The sequence below is a fragment of the Oxyura jamaicensis genome, chromosome 12 (genome assembly GCF_011077185.1).
Source record: "Oxyura jamaicensis isolate SHBP4307 breed ruddy duck chromosome 12, BPBGC_Ojam_1.0, whole genome shotgun sequence".
NCBI classification, from domain to species: domain Eukaryota; kingdom Metazoa; phylum Chordata; class Aves; order Anseriformes; family Anatidae; genus Oxyura; species Oxyura jamaicensis.
The window spans coordinates 12,399,764-12,427,299 of NC_048904.1; the positions used below are offsets into that span (position 1 = coordinate 12,399,764).

At 45.5% G+C, this 27,536-nt stretch overlaps 1 protein-coding gene across 4 annotated transcripts in view; it reads left to right on the top strand.

Annotated features, from left to right (window-relative positions):
• SETD5 (SET domain containing 5) overlaps positions 1–25,889 on the top strand; it is a 62,694-nt gene extending 36,805 nt beyond the window's left edge. For all 4 annotated transcript variants that reach the window (XM_035338088.1, XM_035338086.1, XM_035338090.1 and 1 more), the window contains 16 exons: positions 83–231; positions 541–658; positions 1,084–1,193; positions 1,479–1,725; positions 1,928–2,008; positions 4,127–4,390; positions 5,308–5,628; positions 7,236–7,478; positions 10,852–10,981; positions 12,178–12,431; positions 14,833–14,889; positions 16,231–16,698; positions 18,257–18,543; positions 21,554–21,687; positions 24,767–24,840; positions 25,028–25,889. In XM_035338088.1, coding sequence (XP_035193979.1) covers positions 83–231; positions 541–658; positions 1,084–1,193; positions 1,479–1,725; positions 1,928–2,008; positions 4,127–4,390; positions 5,308–5,628; positions 7,236–7,478; positions 10,852–10,981; positions 12,178–12,431; positions 14,833–14,889; positions 16,231–16,698; positions 18,257–18,543; positions 21,554–21,687; positions 24,767–24,840; positions 25,028–25,621 — 3,531 coding nt within the window. In that variant the 3' untranslated portion in view covers positions 25,622–25,889. The remainder of the gene's footprint in view (positions 1–82; positions 232–540; positions 659–1,083; positions 1,194–1,478; positions 1,726–1,927; positions 2,009–4,126; positions 4,391–5,307; positions 5,629–7,235; positions 7,479–10,851; positions 10,982–12,177; positions 12,432–14,832; positions 14,890–16,230; positions 16,699–18,256; positions 18,544–21,553; positions 21,688–24,766; positions 24,841–25,027) is intronic.
• The last annotated feature ends 1,647 nt before the right edge of the window (positions 25,890–27,536 follow it).

Below are 27,536 nucleotides of genomic sequence, written 5' to 3' on the forward strand. Positions count from 1 at the left end.
TTTCGTGCAGGCAAGATATTCTCTGTGAGTTACAGGCCTTCGGTTTTAGCTCTAATATATTTTGTTCTGGTTTTTGTTACAGCTGCAGCTGGGAAGGGTGACTCGGGTTCAGAAGCACCGGAAGATACTGAGGGCAGCGAGAGACCTGGCACTAGATACCCTTATAATTGAGTATCGAGGGAAGGTTATGTTACGACAGCAATTCGAGGTCAATGGGCATTTCTTCAAAAAGTAAGAGTACTATGAATTGATTGGTATGAGAGAGCATCATGGCACAGAGAGACTAGCGTCTCTATGGGATAATGCACGCTTACAGCGCCCTTGTCAGCTGTGCCATCCATAAAAAAGTAAAATCAAATACACAGCCTCAGCTTGATGCTCTGCTTACGGACCAAAACCCTCTGAAGTAAATCTGTTCAACTCTGCTCATGGAAATGCATAAGCCTCCAGAGCAGTAGTACTGATGGAAGCACTGTTTCCTGTTATAACTGCTGTGGGAATTGGGTATTTGGGGATTGAGACGTTCTGTTACTTCTCCAGGCCATATCCCTTTGTGCTGTTCTACTCCAAGTTCAATGGCGTTGAAATGTGCGTTGATGCCCGCACCTTTGGTAATGATGCCAGGTTCATCAGGCGTTCCTGCACTCCAAATGCAGAGGTAAATTCTCTCTTCACCATCACCGTAATTGCAGATAAGTTTCACATACATTTATTGCATTCTCTTGATGAACATTCAAACTTAGAATGCAGTAAAGAGAGTAAATTCTCTGCATCTCTTGCTTGTATGATGGTTTATACTTGGAATAAGAGATCAGAAAAAGGTTGGGAACAAGTTTTTTTGAAGGGAAATGTTTCTTTCATGGCTTTCCTCTGGCTGCAGAATGATAGGGCAAGCAGGGGGTAGGAAGTGTTAGTGCAAAAGCACAGGATAAGAGCAGTGAAACAGGCTTTTCCCTGTGGAGATTTTTAGGATAATTATTCATGTGGCAGATAAGAGCTACTTTACAAGAAGGAGGCTTCCCTCTTGGAAATAAGAAGTGCAACTTGTGGAGATGTTAGTTTCTCTCTGCTTTGTTTAACAAGGTTCGTCATGTGATTGCTGATGGGATGATCCACCTGTGCATCTATGCTGTTGCCACCATTGCCAAGGACACAGAGGTTACCATCGCCTTTGACTATGAGTACAACATCTGGTGAGTCCTTCACCTCGCCCAGGAGCTCTCCACTGCCCTCCTGGACTGGACATCTTCCTCCAGCCCTTTCCTCGCATTCTACATTTTGCTCCGTTTTCTACTGAATTGCATTTTCCGGCTATTCTGTCCAGTTCTGCTGGCATATTCTACAATAGAGGCCATAAGGTAGCCTGCTGTCCTTGCTTTGGCACGTGGTGAGATGTTTAGTAGGAGATGCATTGAATGTCTCTGTGCAAGGGTTGAGAAATGAAGAGTGACACGAATTATGTTTGTGTTTTGGAGCAGCAACTATAAAGTGGACTGTGCGTGTCACAAGGGGAACCGGAATTGCCCTGTGCAGAAACGTAGCCCAAATGCTGCAGAACACCTACCTCCACCTGTTTTAGGCACGCTGATTGGGGCAGAAACACGCCGGCGGAAAGCCCGTCGAAAGGAACTAGAAATGGAACAGCAGGGCATTGCATCGGATGAGAACAGCAGTCAACAAACAGAGGAAGTTCCAGAGGGACCTGCGGCGGTCAGTGACAATGAGGTAAAACACCAGATAATTCGTCATTTCTTGTTGTTGTTCAGTGGCATGGAATCTGAACCAATACAGCACTGGTGTCCTCAGACCAGAAACCGCAATAGGCCGTTTTTAAACCCTTAGCACCTTGTTTTACCATAAGAATCTTGAAAACTGTAAAGCAGTATTGTTGTTTGTTTGCCATACTAATTCTGGGCTTTTCTTTTAGGTGGCAGATAAAGAGGAGAAACAAGAAGGGGAGAAAGAGGAGTCTGTAGATGAACAGGGAGCCTTGGTCCACAGCCGACGGGCAAGTATCTCTCTGTTTATCATTCCCCTTAGGACTTGCTTCATGCAGTGACCAACAGGTCTGGTTGGTCTTTTCACTTGTTTCAGCACAAATTCCAGAATTCCAGCTGTCAGTGGTCACCAGTAATTCGATTTTAAAAAAAGGGGGGAGAGGGGGGAAGGGTTTGACTCCACACAGGAGATTTATGTTAGGGCACTGCAGATGAGAAGGTGCAGGACAGATTCCTTTCCTGGTTGAAAGGTTTAACTGTTAGTTTCAGGGCTGTTTTATAGCCTAACGCATACCTTTAAGAAGACAATCAGCACCAGGTTCAAAAAAGGTAATTGCACCCTTATGTGCCTGTAGTGCCCTTCATTTTACCAGCATAAGATTTTATGGAGCCATATGATGATCCAGAACCTTGACCCACTTTGCTGGGTTAGGTTTGTTAACCTGTATCTGTTCACCTATGGGTTGACTAAATGGTTGTGCAGACACATTGCCATGAGGGAAGGGTGTAGGATACAGTGACAAAACGTGGTAAGAGGAGTAGACTGCCCACAGCACAAGTCAGGGAAATTTGCTATATCCTTTATTAGGAAGTCCCTTTGTGTTCCCAAGTTGTCATCATTGTCTTGATCGAAATATTTTAGTGCTCTTGGATCTGTGATAACATAGAATATAAGAAAGCTGAGAAGGGACTATTATTTTTTTTTATTTTTTATTAAAAAAAAAAAAAAAAAAATTAAAAACAAAAAAACAGTAAAACAGTGAAGAATAAGTGCTTCCATCCTTCTACCAGGCAGCAAATGTATCAGAGCTTGGAGCCTTTCCTTTGTTCACCAAGTACCCTAACCATTGCACTTTCTCTGATCAGAGAGAGGATCTTCTGTGTGGAAATTTCCTGAGAATGCTTTATTTGTTAAGGTAGTACAGCAAATTGCAGAGCCCAGGGGCAACCAGCAGAGATATCTTTGGATTATCTCATGGATTTCTTAGAAGGGGCAAGATAAAGCGGTTAGTTTCTGCTGGAATTTGAATAAAAGTAGTCTTCCATCGCACTGGCTGTAACCCTGGAGGGAAGATTTTATTTTTAATGCAAGGAAGCTGATCTCTTTCTGGGACAGTATAGTTCAAGAAATCTCTCAAAGCGAAGCATTAGTTTCCCACGAGCTTGTAAGCCCTGTTGCTGTATGTGTGTCACCAGTTAATCTCCTTTAATGAGAGTCAGTTTTCTATATTTGGCACTGGGTAAATACCTGTATCTATAGTTTCCACGATTTAAAAAATTTGTTTTTGTGTGTGCTGAATATTTTTGGAACAAACTGTAATGGCCAGGCTGCTGGGATTGAGTATTGCTGTGTGATTTAAGACACTTATCCCCCCCATGACAATTCCTAGAAGGCACCTCATCCCACTCCTTAAAATCGACTTGATTCAGCTTGTCTGCCAGTCACTGCAGCATTATTGTACTGGGCCTTTTACATGTGTAATTAACAATTATTTCTGACACAGCCAGATGATAAGATTTCCTGTCATTTGTTTACCTAATAAATACCTTCTTTTTCTTCTCTGCCTCTCATGCTCTGTTATTACTATCCACTGTGTAAGCTGCTTGGACAAAAGCTTTTATTTTTGAGCTGGGTGATCTCCTGACAGTTTGCACCGTGGTGTTATACTTGCTGCAAATTACTGATTCACTTACTTCTGTTGCCTCTGGCTTATGTTTATTTCTAATGCTTGCTCATAAGCAAGTAGCTCCATTTGTTTCCAGGTCACCTTTTCACTCTCCTTATTCTTCTTCAAGGATTTTAGTTCTTCAAAATTATATGTTTCCTTGTGGCTATTTTATAAATACAACTCAGTAGTATCTAAGTGGGCTTATTTAAGAACAATGTTAGTTCTTGTAGTTACTCTATGAACACATGATTATGTTGTTGGTATTCTGGGAAATCTGCCATGTTGAAAAATTCAATTTAAAAAAAAACAGCACTGTTTCTGTCCCCTATCTGGCTCTTGTGTCACTGCTGTTTGGCAGTCGTTCTCCCAGCCATGCTGCATCCCATCTCTGCTCTTGCATCCTCTTCTCTGTGCGCATGATTTACAGTGCTAACTTAAATTTCCTTTCATGTGTTCTAGTCCCGGGAAGAGAGGAAGGTAGAAGCCATCATGCACATGTTTGAAAACTTGGAAAAGAGAAAGAGGAGACGAGAGCAGCCATCAGACCGGAACAGCACTGATGCTGAACTCAGCGTCAATTCTGAGGCTCCTGAGCTGGAGGAAATAAAAACAGAGACTCCCGAAACAGAGGATGGAAGTTCAGCACTGAGTGCTGCTGCTCCAAACATTTCTAACAGTACCAGCAGTACTGGGGTGAACACACGGCGGTCTTCACAAGTAGCGGTAAGATGAAGATAGATCTGTTTAATAGCTTGTACCAAGCTCATATGCAGCGTGTCTGATTGTTTGGGTTTGGAGAAACGTTGGGGGTCTCGAGTCCATTCTGCTTTAGGCAGTGTGGCTGTGAGGTCAGACAAGTTTGGCCAGGGTTTTACCCTGTCTTGTCTTCAATACGTCCAAGGACAAAGATTGCACAGCCTCTCTGGGAAGCCTCTTCAGTTCTGGATTGTTCTCATGGTGAAAAACTTGTCTTAGATGTATTTGAATATATGTATGATGTCTCATTTTCCAACCCTATGCTGCTGCAAAGCACCTGGCTGCATTTTCTTGATGGCCTTAGTTTGGATGTAGAAAGGCTGCTCTTAGGTGCCCCTCTTCTCAGGGTGGATTAAACCCAGGTCCTTCACCCAGTGGGCCCCATACAGTAGGCTGAGAGACTAGATCACCCCCTCTGTACTGAGATGACCTTAAGTTGGAGGTATAGCTGCAGTAATTGAGGAGGGTGGTGGCGGTGGTTGTTTGTTTGTGTTTTTGTCTATTTTCATTGCATGCATTCCCATTGTGTGGCAGAGCTCAGCTACTTTCCTAGAATGATGCATGTCAGCTCAGATCAGGAGTGAGCGTAGTTACCTTGAGACAAATAGCAAGTTGCTTCCTGCTGCTGTCTTACCTAAGACAAATGTTCTGACTGATGCCATAAGAGCACAGCAGATAAAATGATAACGTGCCAGTCTCCTAAAAAGGTCCCCAAAGGTCCAAATAGGACCCAACCAGATAGGGTCCTATTTGGATCCAAATAGGGTCCAACCAGATTTTGTGGGTCAGATAATGTCAGTAAATAAATCTTGATCCTTAATCCTATATACAGAGAAAAGGAAGACTCCTGATGGTGCTTGGACTAATGACATTTTATGTTGTAGGATGCTGTCCCAGAAAAAACAGTTACTAAGCCAGCTCCAGCAAAACCCTCCAGGCCCCGACCAAAAAGTCGCTTCTCTCGATACCGGACCAGTTCAGCACAAAGACTGAGAAGGCAGAAACAAGCCAGTTCCCAGCAAGCTGAACTTGTACAGGCTGTCCCAGAGGAAGGAAGCACTGCCAGCTTGATAACCACAACAGATATCAGCAATGTAGAAGGTCCAGGAGAAGGTAGACAGTTGGTGGGATCTGACCCAACTGTTATCGTGGCTGCGGGATCTCAGTCTAATCGGGCTGCAGTGAAGTACCCCAAAACTAAGAAGGTAAATATGATCAAGTGCTCAAACTGGAGAGAGGAAAAAGAGGTTTTGTGTGGTCACTGGGGGGAAGTTGGCTCAGGTGAAGCAGTTCTTCAAAATACATGACCTGATCTTAGGTTTGCTTTATTATTTCTCCTGTAGTGTCTAAGAGCTCTCATCATGAGTCAGAATCTGGCTGCTCAGCACTGTAGAAAGAAAGATCAAAAAGAGATTGCCTGGTCAATACAGTAAGTCAGCATAGAACTTAGATACCAACAGGGTGGCAGAGGTGCAATAGGAAGGGTCTTCTTGTTGGGTACAGCAAAAAGTCTAATAGGAGACAAATTATTCACCTTTGTATATGTGGGAGGAAACCCCTGCAACTTGAGGGGTCTTGGGAGAGAAAGGCTTGGTGCCATAAGGAGTTGGGTGATGGAGGGTGAGCCCTGGGTGAGGAAAGCAAAAAGCAGTTTAAGTACTGCTTTTAAGTACTGGTATTGAGGGCAATTAGAGATGAGAGATGGCTGGGAAAGGGCGTAGTGAGGAAAACAAGCTGTTTGTTGTTTCTGCAAGAGAACAGGGTACTAAGAGAAAGATGGAGAGAGCTGATGGGTTTGGACTTATGTGTAGTGACCTAGGAAGAGCTTCTGGCTTCAGCATGCAAAGGAGGTTGTAACAAATCTGATGGGGTAACCAGTGTTTAAAGAGTAGATGCTGATAGTGTGGAAAAGAGCATTAGCTTTGTAGCCGAAAGGAAAGGATGTTCATTAGAACAGGTTGGGAGCTACTGGAGAGAGAGGTCTGAAATATTAGCAACTTTCAAATCACTGGCCTGAATAATATCACCAGTACCATTCTGGTAACGTCCATGGTAAGGAGAAGAAAGAAAGACAGACAGACAGACAGACAGACACTGGAAATAACATGGGTGTTGCAATTTGTAAAGGATAGTAAAACAAATGTTCTCTTGTATATGCCAACAAGAGAAGGAGGAGAAAAAAATTGAGACATTATGTAGTAACAGTTAGGTGGAATTTAAAAACAGGTTTGGAATGGCATAACAGTGTGCTGGGTATGGGAATCAGGGGTGGTATCTTTTGGGGATGAGTGGGATGGCAGGCGGGGGGGGTTATTTATTTAGAACAAGGTAGAAGCGGTTAGCTTTCAGCTTAGAATTGAAGACCGAGAGGGAATGTGACTGCAGACTATAATGTGCAAGCTGGAGAAACTTCTAAGGGAAAGGAGCAGAAATTGCAGAAGCTAGTAGACAGCTGGCACAGATGGGGGGGGAGGGGGGCATAAATAAACTAGCCATGAATACATTTAGACTTGCAGCTTAGAGACAGGTTTTAGAACAAGGCGATCAAGTTCTGGGAGAGCCTTCTAATAATATTAATGGAGCATAAGATTGAGCTACTTCTATAAAAGAGGATCACCTGACTCAGTGCCTGCAATAGATGTGAATCGGGACTGATGCAGGAAGTCGTGGCTGCATTCCTTCCTGTTGAGGAGTAAGGAGGTTTTAGCATATGGGCTGACCTAAGCACAGCTTCATTTACGTGCCTTTGTGCCATCTCACCTTTCTTCTTCACCTGTGCTAGTTGCACTGACATGTGTGTTTTCTCCCTCAGTATCTTGTTACCGAATGGCTGAATGACAAGGCAGAAAAGCAGGAGTGCCCCATTGAATGCCCTCTGCGCATAACTACAGACCCAACAGTTTTGGCAACAACTCTGAACATGTTGCCGGGTCTCATCCACTCCCCACTGATTTGTACCACACCTAAACACTACATTCGTTTTGGTTCACCTTTCAACCCTGAGAGACGTCGAAGGCCCTTTCTGTTGGACGGAATTTACAGCTCCTGTAAAAAGGTATGTTTGATCACGTCTTAACTTTGGGGGCTGTATACTCATCATGCTCTTACTGGCACCCTCATAAAGCTGTTGTGTTTTCTGTGAGCCTATTCCTGCTGAGCTGGCCTTGCCTGGCTACTTGAGGAGGTCTTCAGACTGCAACTGCTGACCCTTGCGTAGCCAGGGCCCAGTCTTCATCGTTGTTTTTTACTGTGGTAGAACTGATCTGTGACTCCCTTCTTTGCAACTTGTATTTTCACCCCTGTGGTGGCTATTTATTATCCAGCATATGTGATTTGAGGGGTTTAATTGTTGCCCTTAGAATGTGTTTTGTCACTGCTTTCACAGAGGATGATTGGCATTGTAGGGATAGGTCAGTTTTGCAAAACACCTCAGGAATACAGCGTCTCAGTTGGGATCTGTTCTCTTTGGACAGCCAGTGTTGTTTTGCAAAGGCTGTTCACAAGAGCAAGCCCACAGCTCTTTGTTTGGGGTCAGACTGTCTGTCTACAACAGCTATTTGTGGCCCTGCAGGAAGCCTGAACTGAGTCCAGCTGAGGACTTCATTCCTCCAGAGATGGTGTGTGGCCAGCAAATGCTGGCATTTACCTGTCCACAGGGAAACAGTAGTTCAGGTTAGTTTACTGAGTCAGATTTCTATCTGAGTCCATCTTGCCAGTCACCTGTCAGCTTTGCTCAGAGGCTTTTCCAGTTTCTGTATAATTACCCAAGAGCAGCTTTATTGAAATCCTTTCTGATCTCACAGTCTTGGTAGCTTTCAAAGTCAGGTGCAGTGTTCTAGTTTCTTTGGCCCCTTTTTAAGGAGTTTTTCCAAAGAGTTGGTTTGGACGTTGCTGGTCCCACCTCTGGCCTATTTGTTGTCTTGCACCTACAATAAGAAGCTGAGGTTTCTCTGCAGTATTTCCTTCATAGGTAAAGCTCTTGATGGCTCGTATGTACTTGTGTGAACAAAATCACATTTGCTTCCATGTGCCTGGACAATGTCACCACACATCTTTTATTACCTTTGGTTATTTTCTAGTCATACAATAATTCTGACTGCAGGAGAGAGAATGGCATAGTCTGACTGTGGGCTTCCTTCATTTGCTCTACTTCTTCCCTAAAGCTGAGTGGATGTTGTGTTCAGCTCAAGTGCTGAATAAAGCAGAAAGCTGCGTTGTGTCATGTAGCCTATGCCTATTCTGTGCACCCCAGTGTGACGACTGAATTTTCTTTGACGGGTTGATTTAGATTCATGTTCAATCTGTGATTTACCATGTTTGTTAGAAAAAATCCATTAGTTTTCAAGGCTGTAATTTTAGAAGTGATTGTTTCTGGCTTTGTATGGTACTTTGTTCTAGCCTGCGCTGAGCTGTGTACTGTTTGTTTTTTCTTTTTCCCCCCATCCATTTTCCAGTTTACTAAGAAAGTGTTGAATACTGTCTTCTAGCTTGTTCTTATTTCTCCGAGGTTGGCATCATCTGAAAACTTAAGCACACCACCTGTTCCATTATCTAAATAATTAATGAGACATTGAAGGATACAGTGCCCAGAACCTATGTTGCAGAAAGTGTTTTTGATAGATCTCTACTTTTTGAAAGTAAATAATCGATAACTGCTCTAATAAGGATTTTCATCTACTTTGTAGGAGTTCCCCAGCTTTTTCATGGAAAAGACTGCTTGCTAGCATTTGGTGTTTTTATCACCACTACTGACAGCCTGGAGATGTAGGAAAAAGTCTGCCTCTCGTGCTCAGGAGTGTTCAGAAAACTCTCACAAGGAAGACCTCCTTTTCAGCTAGCTGAGGTCTAGAAATGGTCCAGAACTTGATGACATTGCTCTCTCAAGACCTGATCTTTCTGTCGTGTCTGCTTCTTGACTATTCGGTCAGGAAGGTTGATTTATAAAGGCTGTTGAAATAGATGCCACATATTTTCTGGATTGTCAGCAGGCCTCTTCCTTAAGCTACTGAGGACTGTGCCAAAAAACTTCAGCTGATGATCTCAGTTTGCATCCAAAGCATGCCAATATCTGAACCTTGCAAGGAAACTGAACTGTATAACCTGTTCACGTTCATCACACGTTGTACAGTGACTTGGCTGTCAGATCAGATGCTGCACTTGAGGTAGCAGTGCTCCAGACTGGCTGGCACTCCGCAGTCTTCCTAGTGGCTACAGTGGAATCCATTGAGATATATTTGAACAGAGAAAAAGTGTCTGCTGTACAGTAGTGAAGGCCATCAAAATAGATCCTGGCACCTGCTCTTCACCCTTGCTTTAAAGGTTTTTCACTTTGAGGATTGTGGCCACTGAGTTTCTGACACACTGCCATGATAGCTTAAGGAGTCATACGCTGTGTGTGTGTATCTCTAACATGATGCATATTGGTGTGCAGAAGAACTGGATTACTGAAAGGCAAAGTTATGATCTTAAACCTCTCTGGGAGAAAAAAAGACTGGTAAAGTGAGTCCCTGGGGTAAACTACACAAATGCAAATTACTGTACTTATTTTTCAGCAGTTTTGTTGTCATGTTACTGAATTACCTTTGTGTTTTGCATTATTTTATGGTACTTATTTTTGATAGTAAAGTAACAAAGGTTTCCTGCCTGCTGTCAGGAATCAGTTTGTATCAAGATATGGAGGGAGCACACCCACTGTAGCAGCTGATTTGCTGAGACTTCAAGTTCACTTGCATGAGATGTGAAACATTCCTCCTCATCCATGTTCTAAAGACCAGTGTGATTGTTCTCTCCTTTATTAGTAGCTGAAGAAAAGGTTTGCTTTTATTATTCTCTCCTTGTTTTAGCCCTCTGAAAGCTGCTGCTTGCATTTTATCAGATATTTTGTTCTTTGTCTCTGCCTGGCAGCAAGCACAGTCCTGGAAGTATTATGTGACTGAACTCAGCCATTTCTCAGCTGGAATTTTTAGAGCAGAATCTATGTAAGGCTCTGATGTGCCCTGGTGAACCAGGGGGGCAGTGTGTGCGTGCTCCCGAGCAGGAAACTTTGTGAAAATCAAGATTTTAAGATAGTTCATCATACTTAGCTCTTTTTTTCTTTTAATGAAGCTTTCTTTTGATAGTTCTTAGCTGCCAGATTTTTTTTATCTATTTATAATGTGCTTTTAAACTTTTTATTATTGCTGAAGACTGATGCCTAGAATACATCTCATCAAGAGCACATAGTCAGACCCATCACAGTAGCTGTTAGATTCAGCGCTAACAGCTGTGTGCTAACAGGTTCCTGTTTGAGTGCGTGTGAAGGAGGTAACACCAGTGTTCTGAGCAGTCTGCCACGCTGCACAGAAACGTAGGCGTTGGAGTGCATCCTGCAGGATTACACAGAAAGTACTGGAGGGGTTGCACGTTTATGTAGTCTCGTTCTGTTTCAGCGCTGGATCAAACAAGCCCTGGAAGAGGGGATGACTCAGACCTCACCAGCTCCGCAAGAGAACAGAACCCAATGTCTATACCAAAGTAACGAGAACAACGGTTCTTCCAGCATCTGCAAAGATGACACAGGTAAGTACTCAGCACCTTCAGGGTAGCGTGGGCGTGAAACTGGGGAAGCTGCTCAATAACAAAGGCAGCTATACAGGATGACATCTTAATGTGTACTGCTGCTTGATGGCACATCTTTCTGGCAGGTGAGAATGTTATTTTGCCATTCATTCACATTTCTGCAGACCCATTCCAGCCTGTGGATCATGTGTGAAATTTCTCAGTATTTTCCTATGAAAGGGCAATCACTTTATCTTGCATCATTAACCCCAGTGCTGTGTGATCATTTGTGCTGTGGGGGCGGGGGAAGTACAGTATCGTCTCTTTCCAGCAGGATGCTGTTAGATGGACAACTAAGTATCTGCTGACTGTAGAAGGATATAGCAAAGTCTCACGGGCATATATGTAATAGCAAAATGAGTAAGTCTCAGAGATGGAAAAGCTAAAATCTGTGCAGAAAGGAGCAGAATGGTTAACTGTTTTGTCTGAATCTTTCTACAGAGAAAGAGGTTGAGGATCTGCCCAGCCAGGGATCAGTTTTCCAAGAATGACAGGAAGCTAAACAATTTACAGATGATAATAAAGAATCAATTATTGAAAAGTTACATTAATAAGAAATGATCAGAGTGCCAGAACAAATAACTGCACGTCCCTGAGCAAGACCTGAAGAAGCAAACAACTGAACTGCAGAATTTGCTGAAGATTTTTTGTTGTTGTTGTTAACCAGACATCAAAACTATTTTCTTTTGAATAGAGATAGGCATGATGGAGAGGGATTAATCCTTTGCAGGAGTGAAATGTGTTTGGGCTGTATTGATGTTGTATATAGGGAACTAGTTAGGTTCAGGCAATAAACACAGCTGTCTGTGGTTTGTTCACCGCAGTGGTAGGGTGACATTTCCTTCTGCCTTCCCTGTACTACATACCTTACTGGCTCCCTTCCCCCTAGCTCCCTCTTGTGATTACTTTCTACTAGTTAAAATATTTCCTTTCCTTGTTCACTATATGTTGCAGGTTATGTATAGTTCTCTTAGCAGTATCTACACCTGCCTCAAGGCTGGTATAGAAGTACCTTGGAGGTGCTTCATTTTTAGAAATCTTTCATAGCCATGTTGCGGGTTCATGGGCTCCATTGGGGATGGGAGTAATGAGGAGATGGCTTGTGAATTGCAGTTGTTAGTGGTGTAACCTTATCCTCGGTTCAATTTGCTTTTCAGACCTATTGAGTCCCCTGAAGAAATGGAAGTCACGCTACTTGATGGAGCAGAATGTTAAGAAGTTGCTGAGGCCTCTGTCTCCTGTCACCCCCCCACCTCCCATCTCTTCAGTTCCTGGCTCAGTGAGCCCACAGCTGGCTACACCCTGCTCATCTGTGCCGGGAGAGGAGGAGAGTCGCAATGGTTATGGCATGATGTTCTCACCAATTCCTTCTCTGGCTGCTAGTCGCTGCAATACTCCACTACAGTTTGAGGTAAATCTGACTGGAGACTGGGAATGCCAAAAAGGGAAGAACTGGAGCATATGCCCCAGAGATTGCACTAGGCACACCTTCCTTTCTGAGAACGTGGCTGTTTTCCTCAGCAGCAGCACAGTGGCAGACTCGAGCACTGCTGCCTTTCTCCTCTACTCCACTTTTGGCCATACTTGCTCCATTAAATATCAAACCTTGCTGCAGCCTGGCCTTCCCTCACTTCATCGATAACATTAGTTTGATTCTTTTCTTCATGTCTACAGCTCCCAAATTTTTTAGGCTCTTCAGTGTTCTTTAGTCTTCTTCCTCACTTCAGGTCTCTGTGCCAATGTGGCTCCCAGTCCTCCATGCCTGTTCCAAAGAGTGCAACTGCTCCAGTTCTCATAGGCTGTTCGACATCCACAGCTCCTCTTTCAGCAATCCCAAGTATGGTAGAAATATTTTGTCAGCTTCCACTGTGTTCGTTGGTTTTCCTTTCCCTTTATGGTGTAGCAAGAAAGCACCTTATGCCTTTGATTTCTTGATGGCTTCCTTTTGCAAACAAAAAGCAGAAATAAAGAAGTTTAGGTGGATTTATTTGCTCTAAACTGTGGGAGAGTTTTCCACATCTGTTCACCCTAGGACCTTCCACTTGCATTTTGTGTTGCATCTCTGTATGTGAATAGGGATCGTACTGTTTGTACTTCCAGTTTCTAGTAATGCCTATTTTCATTTGAAAAATGGAACCCTTCAGGTCTGTTGCTCATATTCTGCCATTTAAAAACATTAAAAATCATTTTGTGCAGCGACAGACTGCTTCATACTGGAGACTGTTTTGCTGGATTCCCTCCTCTGTTTTGCAGCAGAGCAAACAGTCCTTTGTGGTATTTTTAGCTTGGTGTTCTTTTGATTATTTTCTTTGAGAACCCTTTTTGAAAGTTGTCTGACAGGCAGATCTTTAGAGGTCAGCAGGGAAGATTGTGGAGTATTGAGGAGAGAGATGAAAGGCTGTTTGAGGCACAGAGCTTGATTGTAAAGCAATCCTTACTTCTGTGGTGGAGCCAGCATTTCAGAGCAGTGTTGCCTTGTATCTCCACAGCCTAGTCACTGTTTTCCTGCCCCACCTTAAGGTGTTAGTTGCCGTGTGGGAAGCCTGTGTTTCACTTGGCATCTGTACACTTGCCCCATTTACCTTCTTTGCTCTTCTTTCTAGGAAAAGTGCCTAACAGCTTGGTAGACCATAGGCAGCTTTGTTCCAACTGTTGTATTTCTCTAAATGCAGCTTGTTCCTTACATCTCTGCTTTAATGCCATGTCTGTTGCATTTAGTTATCGATTCTAACTTGAGAGAGTACAACCTCACTAGGTATAAAGGTTTAAAGGTACACTACAGCTGTGGCTCTGAGAGGAAAACACCGTGGGGGAGATTGTTTTATTTGTTCACAAGCCTCCTTGAGTGGAAGATGATCCACCACTGGCTCGCTGAGGAATATATTTTTTTAAAGCTGTCTTTTAAGGTATTCCTTCTTGATTAATTTTCTGACTACTCTCTGAAGAACTTGTATCATAAGCTTCTGAAGTTGATCAGGCTTTTGCAAACTGATTTTTTCAGACTTAATTTTCAGACTTTCTAGATAGAAAATACTCGTAGGAGACAGGTAGCGTAGTATAACTTTTTATTTGGAGTTTGTCAGAAGCTTTTTGAGCTAAGAAGTTTCTGAGCAGCCTTGGTTTCCTGAGTTTCTGCTTTGTAGAGGGCAATGGTTCCTTCCATGTTTCTCTGACAGCAACATACATCTAGGAAAACTTCCTTTCTGATTTTATTTTAGGCCTGGTCAGTAACATAGAATGGAAAGTGGTTGGGAAGGAGGCCTTAAAAATGCCATCACATTTGCAAGAGCTGCCTTCCACTGATGGGTGCTCAGATGCTATGTTATGGCATACAGTTAGCTGTCCCTTCATACCTATTCTCCTGACCTTTGCTGGAAAGGTGGCCCACGTGGATTGAAGGAGCTATTTTTTGTTTTCCACTGGTGTAAGGTCCATGAAAGTTAATTGTCAAGTTTGGGAGATCTTAGTGGCCTTTTATTTGGGCAATACCAGTCTTTCCATCTCTTCTGTCCTCAGACCAAATAGCAGCAGAGATACAAAGAATGAGATGGCTTCTTCTTTAACATTGATGTGCTCTGTTGTGGATACTGAGTTGCAGCATGACACGCTGTAGCCTAGCTCTGTCTTTGTGCTTCCAGGAAGCTTTAGAAACCACTGAACCCACGGAGCTGCCATTTAAGTTTGGGCCAGTTCCTGGTATAGCCTTTATTTAGAATAGCCATCGCTAACCTTTATGCTCGTTTTTAATTTATCTTACTTTGCTTCTTGGCTTTTTAACTAGATGAATAACAAGATGCTTTTCCCTCCTCTAGAACGTATCCTCCCCTGAGAGTTCCCCTGCGCATAGACCTGAGTCCATGTCACCCGAGGTAGGTACCACACCGTCTCAACTGCATTTGAGGCTGAGAGCCTCAAATTGGAATTTATTATACATTTATTGATGCTGATGGGAAGCAGGCAGTGTACAGACCTGACATGCCTCAGCTCCTGAAGTGAAGGCAAAGGGTATGGAGACCCAGGAAATAACAATCAACATCAACCCCAGCCCAGCAGACAAGTGCTGTGTGATATTTACTAAGTAGCAACAAAATGACTACTGGGAAAGAAATGGTATTCGCTGGTAATTTCAGCTAGCCTATGAGGGCACAGCAGGGCACCTGACCTGCTCTTTTCACTCTTGATTTATGTCCTGGTCACTTGCGGTCTTAAAATGGTGAAGAGATGCAAGAAAGTAGTACTTTATTTAGCTGCTGGCCTGTTGTAAACCATGAGCTGAAGAGACTCAGAGACTGTTCTGCAGTAGAAAATCTGCATTCATCTGTAATGTGGCAGATAACTCGGAGCTGTAATACAGCAGAGGAAAAATGTTTCAGCAGCTACAGTAGGGCATATCTGGTGCCTGGTGCTGCTGTGTTTTTCCCTTAGCACTGTAGTCCTGCAAAGAGGGTGAAATTGTGTCAGTTTTGCTCATTGTCTGAGTTCCTGACACATTAACGTGGTGAAGGAGAGCATTCTGCCTTTGCCCGGAAGGTTTTTTGGCACTTAGAGTAGAAAAATGGGAATACCATTGTCTCAGTGCCTAGTGTTCCAGAAACTGCGACAGTGATGCCATTATGGTTTTGTCAAAGAATGTAAAATGTAGAAATGCAGTATAAATTAAATGAATGGAGTATTGTTAGAGATTGCTGAAACTGACAATAAGTGAAAACAAATGGGTTGGAGGTCCTGGGCATCATACTGTTGTTGCAAAGTCAGTGGTGGTTGACCTGGGACAGTCCCAAACTTGGCTAATAAAACAGCAAATGGACAGCTGTTCAAATCTCTGCTGCTTTCTCCTCATAAAGAACCTAGCTAGCGCTAGCCGTTAACATCAACTTGGGACGTTTGGGGCACTTGAAGATGCTGGGTTTTTTTCATTGACTGCCTGAGGACAGTGCTGAGCCTTGTTCTCCTGCTGCAGTAAGACCTCTAAAAGGGGAAAGAGCATCTTGTACTGGACAGCTGAACTGGATTACTGCTTAGTCCTAGTTGTTCCCTTCTATAAAGAACAGAACAGTGCAGGAAAGGACCAAAGGAGTGGTAAGAGAGGAACTAGAAGAGGAAGTGAACTAGTGTTGTACAGAATGTTTTCTGACATTTCTCTCCCCATCCTTGCCTGACCCTTTTCCTGACTTCCCACCTCCATCCTATATCCTCCCTGGATTTTCTAGCTCTGCCTCCGATCTGATGTGGATTCGAAGGGTGGGTACCTGGATTCCAGTGCAAACACCTGCCCGGAACGGCCATCGCTGCTCAGCTTCGGATCCTCCGATTTGGCTCCACAACCCTCCGTAAACTCTACTTCAGAGATGAACTTCCCGGGGAAAAGCGGGGAAGCACAGATGCTGCTACGAAGCTCTGATCAGGCTTTTCGGACAGAGTTTAATTTAATGTATGCCTTCTCCCCATTGAACGCTATGCCACGTGTGGATGGTTTGTTGCGGGGATCTGCTCCTTTGGGAGACAGGAAGCCAGTGAATTCAGAAGCGGGATGCTGCAGCTCTCCTGCCGAAGGTTATTTCAGCAGACACGAGTCAGGACTGCTTAAAGAGACGGTGCATGGATCCATGTCTCCCTGTGGCGAGAGGGCTTGTGACGGCGTCCGGTCTGCTCCCCAGAATCCTCCACAGAGGAAGAAGGCAAGTATTCTCGTAAAGGAAATGCTGAGGCTGCACGAACCTGAGCGGGAACGGTCAGCACCATGGCAAAGACTTGCAGGGAGAATGAAAAAAATGGAATGTAACTAAAATGCAGCCTTGGCAAGTAATCCAGGCATCTAGTGCCTAGATGAAAGCAATGTAAAGTTGTTAAAAGAAAGGGAGCTACCACTTAGGCAAGATCTTGATGTGAGAGCTGGGGACGAAGGGGGAGATCACAATGCAAATACCTCTTCTCAGAGGCCCGATGTTTCAAAAGAAAATGTGAGCTGTTTACTAGAAAGACTTGTTAATAAGGAAACATCGCAACATTCTCAGAAAAGTAGATGAATGTTAGGTAAATTTTAGCACTTTGAAATAAGAAACACAGGAATGTTGTTTAATATAAAGTAAGCAAGTATTTGTCATTAGTAGTAGGCTGATGACCCTCACAGGACTAGAACTGAGTAGAAATGACAGTCAGGCATTGCTGCGATAAAACCAGGTGCTGATGGGACAAAACATACGCTTGTGTCAATGTGTGTCAGTGCCTTACCTGTGCTTAGGTATTTTTTCTGGCAGGTGTGGTAACTTGGATCAGTTGTGTATGTGTCCAGCTGGATGGAAGGCTTTGCTTGTGGCAGTTTTTGGGTTACACTTATCTTAAAAACTTTGTGTGTTGAGTTACCTTTGGAAATACCCCGTTCAGGATTTTAGCCTCAGAAAGCCTTGAATACAGCTACTGAACCCTAGCTGATAAATTCTTCAGCAGAGCTGCCTTCTGTGAATCTTTCATGAGGGGCTGAGCCTCATGATAGCACTGAGGGAAGGCAGACTGAAAGGTAAGCGTTCAGCTGGAAATGCTTGTGTACTTTGATCCCACTGTCTCTGTGTTATGAGACAGCATCACTGGGGACGTTTTAGTCTCTGTCTTTGACAAATCTGAGGCTGGCTTGCACAAAATAGATTCCTCCTCTCCTAGACCTGGTTTACTTAGGTGATAGTGCTGGAAGTCTGCAGCGCTGGCTGCTGAACCACCATAGCATGAGCCTGCTCTAAGCAGGCTAAAATTCTGTGCTGGGCTTTACCAAGTTTTAGGGTTAGCGTGGCAGAGACGAGCAGGACTCTCTGAAGATCTGTTTTGTGAAGGTTTTTGAGATGTACAGTTACTGATCTGCATTGTATAATGTCACAAACCATGGAGAGACTGAACCGAAGGGCGCTGAGAGGAGGAGGGTAGAGAGTCTTAATGCTTGACTGTGCAAGCATATGCTGTAGTACTGTGAAATTTCAGGGACACGCTAGCCACATAGTCCTGCTGAAGAGGTCATAAAGAAGGAAATGTGAGTAAGCCTGGCAGTTGATGAGTGGTCCAAATTTGCACCACTTCGCTCTTTTCCAGAGCGCCTGCAGTCTGAGGAAGATTTATGATCCCAATGTACCTTTTAAGATTTTACCTGCAAACTCAGAGAAATTATTTTAAAAATGGTGCGTGGGCATGTTCTTCTGCCCCAGCCCCGTCCCCTGCTTTCCCTGACTCATCGCTGTGTTTTTCTCTCAGGTGTCTCTACTAGAATACCGCAAGAGGAAACAGGAAGCCAAGGAGGGAGGCGAATCAGTGCGATGCACAGGGACTCCTACCCGGCAGGGCAGCAGCAGCTCTGGGACTGACACAGATGTCAGCAGCCTGCCGGGCTCTGTAGTACGAACCCCGTCCTCTCCACAAAGTGGCTTCTCCCCTTCTCATCCCTCCCTGCCTCACGTAGAGGACGTCAGCCCACCAGATTCAAGGGGGGCTAGTTCCTCAACATCACTCAGCAAATCCCAGGAGAACATCAGCAGTAGGTGGTGAGTGTTATCCCTCCAAGCAAGCCTGAGACTGCCCCACAGAAATGAACCAAACTCTCTGGGGGGGGGGCGTTTCCATTACAGTAATTGCAGCTGGATGGATTCTGTTGGGTGTCTTGGTGTTATTCTCTTCTATAATTGCTAAACAGCTGTGGGGAATGCTAGCAGTCTTCTCAGCCTGCCCTTTAGTTCTTAGTTTAGATATCAAAAATCTCCCCAAAAGATGAGGTTAAACAGTTCTCTGTCCTCCAGTGGTTTCCTTTTAAGGACACAGTTTTGAATTCTCTCCTGCAATGAGGATTTAATCCATGTCTAGTTTAAAGGGTGTTTGGTTGCTGAATTTCCACTGTTTAGACATGTGTGATACGAAGTTTAACTTCTGAGTAGGAAAGCTGAAGGAGCCCTCCATAACTTTGCACGTGAGAAGCAGGGACGGTTGAAACCACCCCAGCTTTCCAGTTCCTCGCACAAATAGCTTTGAAAAGCAGTTACCAGGCTGAAGTTTGTGAGTTGCCAAGAGCATGGAAAAATCACTTACTGAGTTACCACGTGAAGGTTTGGTGTGGGGAAATGCTAGTCTTCAAAAACTCGCACCTGATAGTAACGTCTGGTCCCAGAATGAAGCACTGCAGCCCTCCAATGCAGAGTATTGAGTTGGGGTCTGTACACAGTGAGGATAAGGACGTGTTGCTGACTGGAGCTGCGTAGTACGGTGGCTTTGCTGCCTTTTGTATTTGAGTTCTGCTTGTGGAGGCTCCAGGCACAAAGGCACGCCCTTTGTAACGCTGACCTTCCCCATCTGCGGCTGTGTCGCTGTTGATGTGCTGGCAGGTGAATGGCAAGGGAAGAGATGCTGAGCAATGCCAAGGGCAGTGAGGAGTGTGAAGTTCTCGTTGACAGTGCCTGAAAACATTTTGGGGGTGAATTTGTAAGAGTAATAAGATGTGCTTTCTTCCCTTTCCCATCCTCCCCCACTGCAAATATCATCACTCTTCAGGTTGGAAAATTTATAAGAAATAATTTGTCTTGTACCTCCTGCCAGCAGTGCCTGCCAGCTGAGCTGCCAGATGCTGAGCCTGGCCCCAGCTGAGGCAGTCAGCTGATGATTGGGTTTTAATCCGCTTTGTCCAAGTCTTGTTATCGCTTGCCCTTCTCCTCCTGTGCCACTTCCTTCTGCCTGCAGAAAGGGTGAAAGAAAAACCTAGCTGAATGAAAAAAAAAACTTACTTGGGGGTGAGGGGACTGGTAAACTTGCTCCGGTGTGATGTTTTATATTGTCAGCTTCATCTGCTGCTCCTCAGCAGATGCTCTGGCTTCAGTTTATCACGTGGTTTCAGCAGTAAATATTGCTGTGTGGGATTAAAGATGATATTGGTACAGGACACGATGTAAAAGTTGAAACCATGCTGATAGGGTTAAGCAGCTTTTGCTGCCTTTTTTATTCCTGTTCTGTCTTTTAATGGACAAGGCTAACAACCTCTCAGCCCCCTTCCTTTTAAAATATATATATAGTATAAATTAGAAACTGCTTGTTGCGGAGTTGAAGTTGTGAACCAATTTCATCTTTAAGTCTGAGTGCTTAGGTTTCTGATACATGTTCAGACATTCACAGTAATATAATACTAGGGACAGAAGAAAATGGTGGGATCTAAAATTACGTGCCTTAATTTTCAGTTGTCCAGATTTTTGTTGAATTCTACAATATTTGCCAATAGCTTTCATTTAAAAAAAATTAAGTTTCTGTCTCTTTCAGTTGCCAAGATACAGCCATCACAATGTAAACAGATGTGCTGCTGCCCAGTAAACCCAGCCTTGCAGAAAACTGTCTCCAGCAAAACAATAGCAGCAACGAAGGTGTGAATTCACCCCCTCACCCCATTCACCTCCATGAGGTGTGAACTGTGGCCCCTTCTCCCTTCTGCTTCAGTGAGGGGTGAACTCCAATGTCTGGGCTGTTTATTTAAAAATAATAATAATTTAAAAAGCTAATGTAGAGCACAGTTTTTAATATCTTTAAAAAGAAAAACAAATACAGAAGTCAGTTAACACAGTGGTAGGCTGCGTATTTGCATGGTAGCGGTGTGTTCAACATTTTATTTGCATACTTCAATTTGGGCATTTTTAGGGCGCATTTTTTTTGGTTTCTGGGGTAAGACATTCTGAATCCTTAATGAGAGTGCTACTATTTTCCACGTTAAAACACCTACTTCTAAAGAGCTTCTGATGGTCCAGTGTATGGTAGGTGTCTAGGATGTGTTGGTGGCTCTCCTTTTCTTCTACAGATTGGCTTTAGTAAAGCCACTTCACCTCTGTTTCTCAGCCTCAGAGTAGATGCTTGTAATAAATAATGGAACAAGATCTAGCACCGATCTTGAGAGTTTTTACATAACAAAATAAAAGGGACAAAGTAGCATTAATGTACAAAATGGCCACGCTAGCTCTGCTCCAGGAACGTTGCATTACATGACTGTACTATCTTTACATCGTATTATCACAAGGTACTGGTTTTGCTTCTCTTTAGTTTGAATACAAGTAATCTGTGCAAAATAACTGCATCTGATTTTAAGCCAGTAACGGGATTTTCCAAATGCTGTTGAATCTTGAAACAACTTTCTGGGGGAAAGTGTCCTGTAATCAGGTGATCTACTGAGCTGAATGTTTATAGCATCTTTCTGCTAAAAGATCTTGCTTTTCTCAGGGCAGTGCTCTCATGGTAGCCAGTGACGGACAATCTAAAATCCCACAGGAGGTTATTTATGATGGAAAAGTAGTGCAGAATTTTATTCCTCATCTGTCTAGAGAGCTGGTGTTCTCTGATCCCTCCGTTCTGTGGCAGGGGTTTGCGTTTGCAATAACTTCATACCAGTGAATTTAAGCAGAAACCTTTGAGACTTCAAAGACAAACCCATCTTGTAATTATACCAAGGACGCCACAGCCCCCTTGTGCGTTGGTCACGTTGCTCTCAGCTGTGTAACAGCAGTCTTCATCGGTACTGGGTTTTTGTTGCAGGATGGTCCCAACGTCAGTGGAAAGGCTTCGAGAGGGCCGAGGCATACTTGAGAAGGTGCTGCGGAGTGGTGCGAAGGTGTCCCAGAGAACAGAATCCTCACCCACCTGTGACAGTGTCATTGAGAGAGATGCAGGTAGGAAGATGACGTTTCTGAAAACTTGGTGGAAATGATGGGCTAAAAAAGCTTTGCAAACTTGCCTATGAACTTAGCTGAACCTTCATCTCTATCATCATCAATGCCTTCTAAAAGCCTTCTGCAAACCGTACTTTATTGATACCCAGGTAATACTGCCTGAGCCTTTATCCCTCTCCCGCTAGAGCTGGAAGACTTCTGGGCTTAACCAGAGTTTGGATTCAAGATCCACCTGCGTTTTGGCTCTGGCAGGGATGAGAACTCTGCCCTCGGATAGACGGGTTAACCAGGCATTGCCTCAGTTGCTCCTGTGCGCTAGGGATGAAGGTGCTGTCGTTTAATAACGCTAGTTGGCTGAATATCCAGATAAATGTGTTAATCTCGCTAAAATGCAGGCGTAGGCTTTAGGCAGTGCTAAGAGCTGATGTAGCTTCCAAGCCTTACCTCATCTCTGTTTGAAGTTGCTTGATTCCTTGAGTTATGGTATTTGTCAGTTCTGTGAAACAGACCTACTTACGGAGATGAACTCGGGTTTTGTTGACGTTCCTTCTCTGAATAACGGATTGTCCTCATTGAGTAGCACGCAGGGTCAATGAGTGCTCGTGACTTGAGCTGAACTTACACCACTCCTTTATCCGCCTGTGGTTTAAAGATCAGCTGTGACTTCTGTAAGATGGACAGATCACTTCTTCGTTGCCTCATTTCTTAGCTATGATATGGAGATATTTTTTCTTTCATTTAATTTGCAAGGGATGAAGAGCAGGCAAAATCCAGACTGTTCCAGCAGGCCTGCACACTGTAATCTGCATGGATCTGGTTCTTCGGTCTCACACGAGTTAGATTAGTTTGACTTTAACCTACGTGGATCCATTCTTCCTCCTGGTTACGTAAAACCGATTCCACTCCAGATAGTCGAAACTCAGTGCCCTGGCTGATGGAAACCTTTGTCTCTTTCATCCTAGCACAGCAAAATATTTTTTCTTCTTCTGCATACTCTGGCAATTTCTTCAGTAGCTTGTTTAGATTCTGTGAGCCTTCTTCCCTCCCCCAGTCGCTGGACTGCTGCTTAGTGAAACCAAACGAGTGACTGAGGCCCTGCCTCTCCTGGTATCACCTGTAGGAGTTGTGAAGATGCACGTTTACTTGATGCCGTAATGGATGGTAAAATGCGGAGAGAAAGAAGTCTGGGTGATTTCTGGTGATTCCCTTATGGAGCACATGGGAATGAAACTGAGTTTTTGTGCACGCCACACTTCAGAGAATCACAGCTGCTGTAGGTTAAAGCATAAATGGCTTAGGTTGGCACAGGCCAGTACTGGAAGGAAAAGAAGCAATTCTCACTGCTGCTTTGTCTTCCCTTGTGTAGGTATTAAGATATGGGAGAGGGAAATGTTGGCTTTGTCTTCGTAAGATTTACATAAAGCAAATTCAGGAAGGTTATCGTTTATTCACACCTTGTAATTTAGAATCTTAAATGGGCTTTAAATTTTCAAAGATTCTTTAGACGCTGCCAGTAATGTCTGCAGCGCTGTTGATGTGCCTGGCCTTTTAAGAAACGGTTTATTCCAGAAATCTTGAGTTTTTTCCTGATTCTCATGCTCAACTTCTGCTCTCCTGGATTGAACAGTTAGTCTCTTCTGTGCATGACTGCTTAACAAAACGTGCCCTAAGCTGCAAGCCTTGCCTTTCTGCACTGCAGTACTCAGAATGCCACCCACAGCAAACAGCTCCTTGGTGCACTGGATGTAGTTTCAGAGAACGGAAGGTGGCACAGGACACAGGCTGGAAGCTTCGTGCCCCAGTCTCTGTGCAGGTCCTGTGCCCCGAGGCAGATGTCTGAGCCTCAGGAGCAGACAAGACAACTCCGTCCAGATTCCTGTTTAGTTAAGCCAGCGACTGTGATGCAGCACAGAGAGGACAACCACAGCAAAGCCACGGGCGCTGCTGACACTGCTGCTCGTGCCAGTGCCTCTGGTACTAAGCCAGGCTCGTCTGGCAGAAGTACAGAGCAGACCCAGGCAGCGTGTCCTGTTTCAGGTCCGAGACATCTGTCGTGTAAATTCGATACTAATACCAGTGCTATCTCACCAAGGCATTTCAAACACTGCTGCTGAGAATCCCTGAGATCCTGCAAATAAACAACTCTGCCTCACCAGACGGCAACATGGTAAATCTGATGCGAAACCTCCCCGTCCCACCAGTTTCCCTCGCTCCTAAAGAGAGCATGCTCACAGGCTGAACCCCGTGGCCGCAGTAGCGGTAACAGAAAAGCACGGGGTAGAGTGACTGGGTCACTTGCAGGAAGTACTTCTTGTCTCCCTCAGTACAGCTTCAGTTATTTGGTTGGGAAAAAAAACCCACCTGCCTATCCTGCGAGACTGGGGTGATGGAAAGACTTGTTCCACTAAAAAAAAAGCTTACTCTTTTTTCTCTTTCACGCAGCTAAGGTGCATCAGCGTGTACTGTGCTGCTGTTACCCCTCACAGGTCATAGCTTTTCTTACCATCCCGTCTTTTTCTGAAACAGGCATTCTTGAGGTCTAAGAGTAAGTCGCTTTGTAGCAGCTCAGTTGTAAAGCCAAATCCCCCAAACGGCAGCGGGGGTGCTGTCAGCCTGGGCAGCACAGGGCTCCAGTCTTGGGCAGTGTCTGGATCTGCCTTTGAGAAAATCCTGCAGCAGGGTCCTACTAACAACCCGACTAAGAAGGGTCGATTTTAATTCCCCGGCTATAACTGGTAGCTGGTTTGGATTCCTCTGACCAAAGCTGAGCGGAGAATTGCTGAGTCCTTAGAACTGTCTTCTGCCTCTCGTATCCCTCTGGAAAGCCCCAGGCTGACCGTATTCCCGAGCAATTCCTAACGAGTCTGGCTACTGTATGCATGTGAAGGTTTTCCAGTTGCCTTCTGTTGGGGTCCTTCAGCTTCCAGAAGGCTGCTGACTGGAGAAGCCACTCCCGTCTCAGCTGTAGCTGGAGGCAGAACAAGACAGCTGCAGTGTGCAGGTGTCACTTGAGAGGGAACTGCCGTGACCTCAGGCCAGGGGATGAAGTTTAACATCTTGACTGTGCTGTACATTGCAGACACGGCAGAAGGAGACACTCCAGAAGCCCACAAAGGACCAGCAGTTTACAGTCCTTCTCGATACAGCTACCAGGTAAATTGTCACCTGTTACCGGCCTGTTCTGAAACAAAGCTTCAAACAGTGCTGGGGGGGAACTGGGTTTAGCTGGAAATTATTCCCAGTCCTGCTACGCTAAGCAACGAGAGCACGATGAGGTAGGAGGTGCAGAAATTGGTCTCCTTGACGTGTCTTTTCTTTTTCCCCCTGCTCCCTTGCCCAGCTCCTGCAGTCTGACAGCCCCCAGGCCGAACCGCAGACCCTTCTCCAGCAGAGTTCCTCCCCTTACAGAGGACACCTTACTCCTTCTCCCGGCTACAGCTACCGAGCAGCAGCACAGAGGACAGGCCTCTCCCACGGTTCCTCAGAAACGTCCCTCTCCTCTTCCTCGTACTCCAGCCCTGCCCACTCGGTCTCCACAGACTCCTCCGCCCTGTTTGCGGGGAACTCGGTGTATTACAGCAGCCAGCAGCACTCTGGCAGTGCCGGCGGCAGCGTCCTGAAGAAGAGCTGCCCTGCTGCTGCCAGCCCGGCACAGCCGACGGCTGTGGACTCTCTCTCCTCCGAGCCTGGCTCCCAGCCCTGCACAGGAGCGTCGGGCTCCACCTCCGTTCCCCAAAGTGCTCGGTCACTACAGTCAGACTTGCGGACTATCAGCCTGCCGAATTCGGGGCAGTCTGTTCTCTACCAGGGTTCCCGGGGGGGAGTGATTTCCAATGCACAACACTACCCGCACCGAGGGGGAAGCAGTGTCCATCAGTACAGACTTCAGCAGCTTCAAGGTTCTGGAGTAAAGACTCAAACAGGACTTTCCTAGGGCTGCCTGGACTCCAGGAGGACAAAACTGCCCATAGCTCCTTCCAGTCACCTCTGGAAGTGGCTCCTGGGCCGGTGTTGGGAGCTTGCACCTGATGCTGGGCTGCCAGGGGTCAGAGGCTGAGGTCTGAACCGCACGGGTGAGATTTGTGAGCAGTATTGGCCTCTGGCCTTGTAGGAGAAAGCAAATTTCTCTGAGGCAGAGACTGTAGCAAAGCTGTTCCCTAATGCGTGGGTACATTGAAGAGAAGAGAGGAGAAAAAAAAAAAGGAAAAAAAAAAAAAAAAAAAAAAGAAAATGGTTCAAGTGCAATGACTGTGGTGCAGCCTCTGTCTCTTGTCCGTGCCCATGGCCATAGTCACTCATGCAGTACGGACATCTTTTTTATACGAAAGCGGTTTAAAGAAAACATTGGGGAAGTTTAACTCCAATCCCAAAGCTCTCTTTGTAGGTCAGGTTCTCGGTGCGTTCTGGGGAGGGCTTTAACCCGTTACGATCATTCCAGTCACAAGCAGATGAGCGCACGCCGCTGCCTTTGGGCCTGGGTGACGACCGCCACGGCCGGAGCGTTTTCCAGGACAACGGCGTCTCCGCAAATGTGAACAAGCACGGGGGGGGTTGGGGTGCGTGTGCCTGTCGCTGCAGAGGATCTGGGGTGCGCTGTCGCGTGCTGCTCCGGCAGGGCGCCGTCAGCGGTCACGGGTGTGTGAACGGGAGCGGTGCCGGGGGTGCTGCTGCGCCCAGGGCTCCTGGGGCACGGGGCCCCGGTAAGCACGGCGATGCTGCGGCGTGGCCGAGGCTGGCTGAGGAGCGAGCGGCTGTCCGGAGGGGCTGCAGGAAGGTGGCGGTGGTGGGTCCGGGTTGTGGCGGGGCTGGGGGACCCTGCTCCGTGCCGAGCCAGGCGCGCGCGGGATTTCCTTCCTGCTGAGCGTGGCGGCAGAGCCAGCCCAAACACAGTGCGCTGTCTGTTCAATTCCATAAGATTGCCAGCTTCTTTCTCACTTGTTTACTGTAATATCGGGCGTGTTTTTATTTATCTAATTTTATATTCAGTTATAACCATAGTAGGTTAGCTAATATACGACAGGTGTCATCCCTGGTGCTGCAGTGGAACTTCTCCTTTCTCTTGGATAACATAATGCTGTGAGTCTGTCTCCCCTGTCTCTTCAGATGCACAGTCTTCTTCCTTTTTTTTAGGACTGTTACAGGTTTCTCTAATTCACAATTGAAATCAGGTGTTTGTTCAACCTAGGGGAGACTTTTAAAATATTGAATCAAAGAGTTAACTTTCTCACACTGTCTGGCTGTGAGCGTGTTGGGATGGAACTTGTCACCCCACGGTTGGGTGTCTGTATACTGTATAAAATAGGTGTAAACTTCGCTCAGCTTAGCCCTGGGTGTGCAGCCTCCCCTTTCATGCTATGAGCAGCATGGGGCAGGCGGGCTCTGCCCTGCCGGGTGGCAGGAGGGGGCCGGGGGGGCCCCGCGCAGAGGCGCCCGCACCTCCGGACGCAGCGGGGGGCAGGAGGGAGGGACCCTGGAAAGCTCTTGGAAAGGTGGGGGCTGTAGCTTCTTACTCTAGTGGAGTTTTTACACCATGCTGTAACATTTGAACTTTCACAAGAGATGTAATAATTTTGATAATAAAAATACTTAACTTGAAAACCAGTATTTTGGAAATCTGCTTTCTTACGGCCTTGAACGCCGCTGCCCGGCGGGTGGGGTGGGGTGGGGTGGGCACGTTGGTCTCCTCCCTGCCCGTGCAGGGTCAGTGAAGCACTGCAGGGGCAGACGCGTGGATCGGGCACCTCCTGCTTCCCAATCTACCTTACGCTCTCCCATCTGCCAGAGTTTCAGCTGAAGTCAGGTGCTGCAGCGCGAGCAGCAGATCCTGAGAAAAGGGAAATCAGCAGAGC